At 30.9% G+C, this 10,215-nt stretch overlaps 1 protein-coding gene across 1 annotated transcript; it reads right to left on the bottom strand.

Annotated features, from left to right (window-relative positions):
* Positions 1-7,918: 7,918 nt before the first annotated feature.
* LOC107470679 (cytochrome P450 CYP72A616) lies at positions 7,919-10,080 on the bottom strand. Its single transcript, XM_016090090.3, has 5 exons — positions 9,603-10,080; positions 9,307-9,527; positions 8,974-9,221; positions 8,510-8,885; positions 7,919-8,434 (listed from the first exon to the last, which is right to left on the bottom strand). Exons 1-5 carry the CDS (start codon positions 9,886-9,888, stop codon positions 8,006-8,008), a joined length of 1,560 nt encoding a protein of 519 aa, XP_015945576.1. The 5' UTR covers positions 9,889-10,080; the 3' UTR covers positions 7,919-8,005.
* Positions 10,081-10,215: the final 135 nt, after the last annotated feature.

Raw genomic sequence — 10,215 nt, forward strand, 5'->3', positions numbered from 1 at the left:
ATACAGTGTGACTTTCCAAATCAATAAGCGTACATCTGAAAAACAGTTCTCAGTGTGTGGGCGTCCCCACTTTACATTTGACACTAAGGCCCAAACAATATCACATTTGCTCTCCTGTGGCAGTCATTTCATTAATTCATACATTCCTTTAATCTTTGTTCTCTGCTCTCCTGTGGCAGAGATTCCTTTAATTTTCTTTCTTTCCTTTACTTTTCGTTCTTCCTCTTCTTTTCTTTCTTATCAAATCGAACTTAAAACATAACTTAAAGCAAAATCTCTTCTCAAAAGATTGAGTTTGAAACATCATACTTTTCTTAATAAATCGGTTTGAAAACAAAACTCTTTTCGTAATAAATCAAAAACAAGTAATATTCTTAAATTAAATTTGCTTTTAAAACTAAAGGAAATTCATTTCTTCATTTAGACTTTACAAATCCCTCCAACCATACTCGTTTAACATTTAATACTAACCAAAATCACATTCTTCCGTATTTTTACTAGCCCTTCATCAGCACCTATTCATTATCATGCTAATACCAAAATCAGTTACCATCCACTTTCATAACCATAAATTTCAGCATCGAACACAGTCTCAATTCAAATCCAATTCATAAACTCAAATCACATTTCAATTTAACAAGTAACACCAAATTGACCAACACTCACAACTACAATCAATTCTCATAAATTAAACACACAAAACACGTGTAAATTATTTGCAATTACTCAATAAGCTTTTTGGCATTCTTAAATTAAAAACTTGTAATTTTAAAATAAAATCCCCTACCTCCGTATGAAATCAAAATCAACGAAAGCTCCGGAGAAACTTTCTGACCGAGCTGCTGAAGAAGAAAGCTTCAGAAATCATCTGTGCCTCCTAAAACTCCAGTTAGCCGAACTCAAGGAGAAGAGGAGCTACGTCACCGTCAACTTCCACCGATCAAAAGTGACGCCAATACGTAGAAGAGGAGGATACGAACACTTTTACCGGATTAGATTTTTTATTGGAGTTACGGATCTCAAGAAATCGAAGTCGAAAACCTTATGGTCATGGAGGTTCTCTCTTCCTCACTCTCGGTTCCTTTCTTTCCTTTCAAGTTCAGTGACAAATGAAGAAAAGTGAATATGGATTCTTGATTATGTGGCATTAGTTTATTAAAATAAAAGGACATGTGTCATATATATATATATATATATATACCTATGAGCCACACTTCTTATTTCTTTTCTTATGGCTTCGGTGGAAGAAAGAAAATGGTAATGAAATTATATGATTATTAAGATACATGTGTCATATTTATATATATAATAGCTAAATTTGGCTTTCCTTATCTTTCCTTTGGTTTCCTTAAGGCTTCGGCCAAAGGAAGCATAATAATAATAATAATAACTATAAAAGATTAACTTAATTTTGCCTTTCAAAATAGTTTTTAATAAATAGTTCAAATTAATAGAATAAGTTATAATTAAATTAAACTTCAATAATCATAAAATTTTATTTAATTATTTTTGTTAAAAATAATTTTTTTAAAAATAAATTCTCAATATAATATAATAATTTATAAATAACTAATTACTTAATTTTTAAAAATCCGAGGTCTTACAACGACACAAGCCTGCGCACCACATACGTGTCATTAGTCCAACACAGACTCCATAAAGATCTAATATCACCGAGAAGATAATAATTTTAAAAATTTTTACTTTAATATAACGTATTCAACTTCATGCAAACCAAACAAATTGAAACACGTACCCATCCTCTTCTGCTAGAAGGTGAGACTCTGTCAGAGCATCCATGGTTGTCCCCCTAAGCAAGCACAATGGTAAAAAGTGTTTGTCAAGAAATGTGATACCGAGATAATGAGATGGTGATGGATGTGAAGAGAGGAGACACCACCTAAACCAACTTATATAATGAACGATCAAAACCTCCAACAAAAGGGATTTACATCAGAAAAGACACTCACTCGTAGCATTGGCCGACTAGCTCTAAGGACAAATTATTGGAATTGCCCTTCCTTCCTAAAAGACCATGCAATTTGAATTTTCATTTTCCTTGTTTATTTAAGCACGTGTTCTAATAAGGAAGTTAAATGACCAATTATTCACACTGTGCAAAGGAACTGATCATTACCAACGTCAACACTTTCGAATTTCAATTTTTTGGAGGAAATCCATCTCTTTCGATGGCGCCAACTATTCCTCCTACCAACTCTAACACCCTCGTCATACATCTATCGGCGGATAAGGCGTGACGTGCCTATTGGTATATCATGATCGTTGCACCCCTATCTGTGACGAACACGTCAGATCAAACACTTCACATAATCTTCTAAAAAGATTTGCATCTACGATTACCTGCTAATCGTTGCTTTTTTTCGGCGTTATGGCAGGAAGTCATCATCCACATCCCAGATTGCGTGGATGAACCATGTCCACACATAACTCCGTTTATTCTGAAGAGTCATTGTTGGTTCGTCCCGAATTTTCGGCTTCAAGTACTTGGTACAGAAGCGGATTAGAAATCTACTTAGACAGAAGTCGGCGATGACTAGTGTGATGACTTTGGATGGTGACAGAAAACAACCATATCCCTGCCCTAGTTATTGCATACTTGAAACTTGATGCCTAAACGTATACTTCGATAAAGAGACAAGGAAGTTGCATCAGCAAATAAGGGTGTCTTTCTTTAGATTATTTCTTATCTTTATTTACGTACATAATTATACTTTTTTTAATAGAATTTTTATCCCTCATTGATCATATAAATTTTTTATTATTTTTATTAATACATATTTTTTTTGTACTTTATACATTTTTTATTATATTTTTACATTAGTATATATTTTATTTATTATTATTCATTTTTATAACATTAATTTCATTAGAAAGTTATACTTAAATATAAGAAAAAATACTAAAGAAAAGTACTAAAAAATAATCGGATTAGTTTTTTATTTTTACTAAAGAAAAATAAAGATTATTTCATTTCAATAATTCATGATACTAAAATTAGCTTGTCACTGACTCACCGTTATATTATTTTAAAATAAAATATTATTTGGTTAGAATTAAGATGTAAAAAATGGACTTTATACGTTTTTAAATTTTGTTCAGATTTTAAGAAGTTTAAATTATACTTTTCCCATTTCTAGATGTTATTAAACAAACATTAGTAAACTTACTTGAATTCATTTTCTTTATAAATCTTTAGTTGACGATTTGTTTTTAATAATAAGAAAATTATATTTATTTCTTTAATGATTTAACCACAATATTTATATTACTCTATTCGTATGGTTTATTTAAATATATAATTTGAAATAAATAACGCTTAAAATTTTTTAAAAGAACAAATTTTACAATTTTAAATTTTAAATTTATCCAACATATGTACAACATGGCTTCTTATGTCAATATAATGTTCTTCAACACTATTGTATTGGTGTATTCTTATTTTTTCATGTCATATAATTTTATTCAACTTATTTAAAATTTTAAAACTTTCTAAATTCAAAATTTCTTATTTTAAATTTAGATAAATATAATCTAAATTAATAATTAAATTCAACCGAACCAAAATTAATGTACTTGCGTCATGGTACTCGTATAGTTGATTATGAGTACTACACCATTAATAGCTAAACATATTAATCTTAAAAAACAAACGATTTTTTTTTAAATTAGAAATAGACATAGTTATATAAAAACTAATTTGACAGACACAAATATTTGAAGCTATCATATTAAATTGTTTAGGTAAAAAATTTAAGTGACTTCAATAATTGAGATATAAATCTATTAGATAATAACAAATAATACATATAAAACTATTAAATTAAATAAATTTATTTTTTTGATCGGATATGTCAAACATAAATTTAAGTTCCTTAAGATTTGGGGAGGGGTCGAAACCACTATTCACCCTTTTTTTAGGTCTGTCCCTGCCATCTTGTGTATTATTTTTTATTAAGAATCTGTTCATATTTTTCTAATATATGAAAGAATATATGAGTTAATTAGTAACTTTATTAATGTCCTCATAACTCATTCACTTAATTATTAGTGGCAAATTTAATGGTAACATTATATTGAACCTGTTTAAAACCTTTTCGAATAAAAAAAGTGTACGAAATATTAGAGATCAAATTAAGATTTGTCCCAAATTTAGAGGACCAAAATAATACGGTTCTTTACAAAGGTGTTCAATTCCACATTAAGTCAAATTAAACTGTTCATCCAAATAAAATCCGATAAAAACGCACTAATTTGGATTTTATTGGATTATATTTTTTTTTGCAAACCGTTGGATTTGATAGAATTTTGGACCTAATTCTCATAACCGATCCAATCTAAACCAGACCGTACAATGTGCTATAATATTATTATTTTATTTTTATATTTACAATTATACTTATAACATGTTCAACTTGTTATATATTTTTATATTATTCATGTATTCTTATTATTTAATAAATATTTTATGTTTACCATGTGAATTATTTATTTTATTTTGACTTACTTATAATTTTATTTCTATTGTTGTGTTATCATTGATTATTTAAGATATTTTTGAGACTTGTTATGTTAATGTTGATTATTTAAAATTTGATGTTCAAACTTGTTATATATATTTTATTTTTTTACTTTACAAAACCGCAAATCCAATCCCATCTAAACCGCTTGAAATTGGATCAAATCGGATACGATTTTTTTTAAAAAAACTCATCCAATCCAATCCGCACCGCAAAGAGAAAAAGTGCTTGTGTGTTCGAAAGAAAAGAAGTGCACGAGGACTTAGTTAAAAACTTAGTTTAAAAGATGCTTGATCGCCTAGCTTTATTAAAAAATATTACAATATATCTTTAGTAACATTTATAGTTAAAGTAATTATTTATCATTTTTAATATGTAACAATTTATTTTTACATTCAACATTCGAAATGTATTATCAATAATTTGAATACGTAAAATATTATAAATAAATTTATAATAAATACAAGATATAATGAGAAGAAAACTAATAAGCAAATTATAATTTTTTTCCCTTTAATATTGTATAAATTTTCATAGAACAATCATAAAAAAAATTAGATCATAAAATGAAAATCTTTTTTAATTTGTCATCATCAATCAATATAACTAGCTCAAACAAAAATTTTCATAGAACAATCATAAAAAATTAGATCATAAAATCAAAATCTTTTTTAATTTATCATCATCAATCAATATAACTAGCAGTTCAAACAAACAAGTTAGTGAAAAAAATCTAAGTCTTCTCTAAATTATTATTATTAATCAATATTATAACACATTATTTTTTTTTCTATTTTTAAATATTTTTTTACGAGAAAATATAGGTAAGTAACTCTACGTGTAGCCAACTTGAACAACTTTTCAAAAAAAAATATGATTTTAAAATTTAAAAAATAAGGATTAGATTCAGAAACATAAGTCACCCAAAATTAACTCCTACCGTGACCTCCCGCTCCAATTACTATCTTTGTTGTAACCACCGTTGCGTTACATCCATCCCTTCCACTGCGTCTTTCGGTGACACTGGTCACTCATCATCCAACCCTGATCGTTAGCAACATCCGACCTTCTACTTCTCCTCCGTGCTGCCGACCACTACTGTACGAACCTCTTTCGTAAATGCAGCGCCAAAAATGCACGGACACAACGTCCTCCCTTCGAGAATGCAACACCCTCCCTTTGCCGCATGCACGCCTATCGCGAACACATCAACCTCCACACATGGCGTTCTTCTTCTTCGTAACCGTCGTCTAGGTTTTGGATTATTCTTTTAACTAATTTTAGATGTTTCTTTTTCCTAGCTTTTGGCTATATTTTTTATATGTGTTTAGATATTTCTTTTTCTTCTTTTTAGGCTTTGGATTATTTTTTTAATAGTTTAAAATTTTTTTTCTTATTTTTTAGATGTTCTTTTTCCAATACTTTTTATGTGTTATTTTGTTAGGTTTTGAATTTTTTAAATAATTTTGGATATCTCTTTTTTATTAGGTTTTGGATGTATTTTTATTACGTTTCAGATGTTTCTTTTTATTAGGTTTTGGATATTCTTTTTTACAACGAGTTTGATTTTTTGTTTTTATTTGGTCTTAGGTTTTTTTTTTTTAATTTTAGATGTTTTTTTTCATTTGATTTTGAATGTTTCTTATAATAATTTGAATTCATGTTTCCTCCAAAGAGAAAATTCAAAAAAATGCCTATTTTTTCTTTAATGGACTTTCTTTTTTTCAAAAAAAAAAGGCCTATTTCTTTTGTGCGTAAACGAGAGGAAGAAAAAGAAGAGAATTGCACCCAAGACAGAAGAAAAAAAGGAGGAACCGTGTGAGAGAAAGAGGGAAAATGAGGTAATTTTACTGAAATTAATGAGAGTAGGGTGGACCACGTGTTATAGGTGAAAGTGGAGTTTATTTATTAAATTTTCAATTTTTGTATTTATGTATATATTTATATACGTGATTGAAATTAATAACTAGGTGACTTCTATGGTGGCACGAACTTGGGTGGTTAATGGTGAATGATATTTGACTGACAAATGATGTGACGACAGGTGATATGATAAAACATGCCGGTAAAGTGTTTGAACGTGGATTTACCCAAAAGATTTATGTTTAAGTGTAGTAACCGTGAAAACTTTAATATGTAGTCAGTTTTAGAATTTTGTATGCCAAAAATATTTTTTTTTTAACTTGGGCTGTTAACTAGGTAGATAACAACTTTTTGAATAAAGAGTTACTGGGTCTCTTAAAACAAGTTGGAAAAAAAATGAAGTTGGTCAGCTGGTGTTTAACCAAGTCTAACCAAATTAAACAATAAGACTTGAAATAATGATAGTTATAATTGAGTTAAAAAAGACTAACTTACTTGAATTTAATTAACAAAAAGACGTAAATGTATAACATTATTCTTAACAACTATATTACTTTATTTATTACAATTTAAACCTCTGTCGAGTAAAAAAAAATACAACAAAAACCTAAACTCGTAACTTATATTTTTAATTTCATCAACATTAAAAATTCTACTATTTATTATTTCAGGCGTCATAAATATAATTATTTTTTTCAAATATTTAAATATTATAGAGAATTAATATTATCAATTTTATCACCAAAACAAATAGCAGTAACTTAGACATTTCCAAAACAATAACTGATTACTTGTTTTTTGTTATTTTTTACAAATCATCCATCTTATTTTACATTTCATTGTCAAACACCATCTTCATTTTTTTTCCAACCTGTTTTAAGAGACCCAATAACTTTTATTCCAAAAGTTGTTGTCCATCTAGTTAACAACCCAAGCTGAAGAAAGTATTTTTAGCATACAAAATTTTTACTGTTACCGCACTCAAGCTTAAATCTTTTTGATTAATCCACGTTCAAACACTTTTTCCACATGTTTCATTTTACCACCTGTCATCACGTTATTTGTGAGCCAAACATCATTCATCTTTAGCCACTTAAATCTGTGCCACCATATATATATATATTCTAAAATAGATAATTATTTGATGGGAAAAAGGAGTATCACTTGTAGCTTTGTATGGCAGAGGCGTAGGTGTAGCTCACAACCTAATTCTGTGCCCCATGTCGCCACTAGGCAGCCATGAGCCAACACACACGCCATGCCTTCAAATTTTGATGCATCATAATATTAAATGCAGCAACCACCGTTCCCTTCTCCACATTTGCCATTATTACCGCATTTCAAGCCAAACTTCAACATCAGAACCATGCATAGGATATGCTGCACACTTGGCACTTAGACACACACCATGCCCACATTTCTATATATCCCAACATTTGCCACGCAAGTGATGTCATTGTACAAGATATAAATGCACGCACCAACTACCCCTCAGCTCTCATCAATAATTTATCATATTGTTGGGAAAAAAAGGATGAAAATTAATTAAAGACACAAGTATTTTTATTTATAACATATTAGAATTAGAGAGTAAGCACAAGATACTAAATTGAAATGCATTGAACAATAACGGGAGCCCCATACTGTGGCGTAAGAGTAAGACGGGCACATGGAGCATGAGAATAAGAAGGCGAAAGATGGAATGAGAAATGTTGAAGAATCATAGCCAGAGCCATCTTTGATTCCAAGTGGGCAAAACTTTGGCCAGGGCAGATTCTTGGGCCCCAACCGAATGGATAGAAAGCATTTTGATCCTTAGAAGCTTTTGAAACCCCTTGGCTAAACCTCTCTGGGTTGAACTCTTGTGGATTCTCCCAATATCTCCCATCATGATGGAGAAGCAACACTGGTAAATATAGATCCACCCCTGCTGGAATTGTCATGCTTCCTACCTTCGTTTCACACGTTGTGTACCGAGAAACTACTGGTACAGGTGGATATAGTCGCAAAACTTCCAACAATATCATCGACACCTGCAAAATAATTCACATTGTATTTATATTTTACTATTTAGTAATATGATTAGTTACTCAGTAAACGAGACTTACTATCTTGAGGCGGTTTATGGCTTCAAAATCGGGAGGTATTTGTTCTTTGCCGAAAAGATCTAATACCTCTTGTCTTGCTTTTTCTTGCCAATCAGGGTGTATAGATAAAACTACCATGGTCCACGCAAGCAGGTTCTTTGTGGTGACTTGGCCAGCAAAGTAGAACAACTTGCATTCCTCAATCACGTCCTTTGTTGTTAGAGAATTTCCTACTTCTCTTGATTCCAGTAGAATGCTTATTAAATCATTACTACTCCGCCCTTCTGATTCATCTTCTTTCATTGCGTGCTCTTTCTTCTTAATCATATCCATCAATATATCTTTGATTTGAACATCTAACTTGTATCGTTTCTTGTTCTTCTTTGTTGGTATAAATCTATTTACACATCAACATTAGTAGACCACAAATACAAATATATATACTTCATTTCTGTAGGCGTATAGATTATTTGAGAGACACAGACCTGAAACCAGGGATGTAGATGTTGGTGAGGGCATCATGCACCAAGATTGCAATCTCCTTTTGTATGTCGAAGATTCTCTTTCCTTCTTTGTAGCTGCTACCGAAGGCTGCTCGAGCAATAACATCACCCGTGAGAATGTCCAATTCAGAAGTGACATCCAACTCAGAGGATCCATTGTTTTGTTCCACGAATTTTTGCCACCGTTCAATCATGGTACAACAACTGTACGAAAATGCCGGAAGCATTGCCTATAAAATTAAAAGTAAAATCTGAACGATTAGTAATTACTACTGATGTAACAAGTATGTTGGTTATTACTTATTAGTTTGTTACCTTCAACTTGTCGAGGAGGAATGCAGATGTAACGGCTTTTCTGCGTTGAGACCATTTTTCTCCCTCGAGGGAAGTCAAACCCATGGTTAGGAGCTTAATTAAGGGGTCCCGCGGCGGCTTAGTAAGCTGACCGTTCTTGTTTGACAAAATCAACCGGGTAAGTTCTGCGTCCACTATTATCACTCTTGCTTTTCTTCCAAACCAGCATACTGAAACTTCTCCTACATAAAAACAAATTCGATTCCAGAGTTGAAATTAAATGATAGAAATTTGGATGGGGGTGTGTACGTACATACCGTATTTTCGAACCATTTTGTGAAAGAAAGGGAAGACTCGTGGGACGATTTGGTGGTTGAGATTGATAGGCTTTGATGCTGCTTCGCGAGCACACTTATTCATGTCTGGGATGTCACCCTTAAAAGGTTTGTAACAAGTCCCTTTAATCCCTTGCTTCTTCAATAACTTCTCTGTACTTGTTGGTTTCCACCATATGCTATGCACAAGTTTAACCAAGATATACAAAACTAGAAAACCAAAACACCCCGCCATGCTTTCTAATAACATGTATTCATCTTCTTCCATCTTCTACTCTTGGATCTTTATTTCAAATCTAAACGATACACGGATCGGAGAGAAACAAACTAAACATTAATTAATGTGTATATGTATCCATAGGTATGTAATAGCATAGATGTTCTCTTATGTACTATTACATACCCTTCATTTTCGTGTGCCACACTCTGTAGTCTGTACTACTGGTCTACTACGACTCTTCTTGCTTCTCACGCCTTTAATTTGTTTAGAATTAACGTCCTTCTATTTTACACACTAATTTAAAATTAATATATTTATTTAATTATTTATTCATTTCAGACAATATAATATTACTCTCTAGCTACGACATATCAT

The sequence above is a fragment of the Arachis duranensis genome, chromosome 10 (genome assembly GCF_000817695.3).
Source record: "Arachis duranensis cultivar V14167 chromosome 10, aradu.V14167.gnm2.J7QH, whole genome shotgun sequence".
Classification (NCBI taxonomy): domain Eukaryota; kingdom Viridiplantae; phylum Streptophyta; class Magnoliopsida; order Fabales; family Fabaceae; genus Arachis; species Arachis duranensis.

Excerpts from the sequence above, each read along its gene's own strand:
- LOC107470679 (XM_016090090.3), bottom strand. The coding sequence starts at position 9,888 with ATGGAAGAAGATGAATACATGTTATTAGAAAGCATGGCGGGGTGTTTT. Across the intron at positions 9,528-9,602 it reads CAAAATGGTTCGAAAATACG|GAGAAGTTTCAGTATGCTGG; the intron begins GTATGTACGTAC and ends GTTTTTATGTAG. Across the intron at positions 9,222-9,306 it reads TCCTCCTCGACAAGTTGAAG|GCAATGCTTCCGGCATTTTC; the intron begins GTAACAAACTAA and ends TTAATTTTATAG.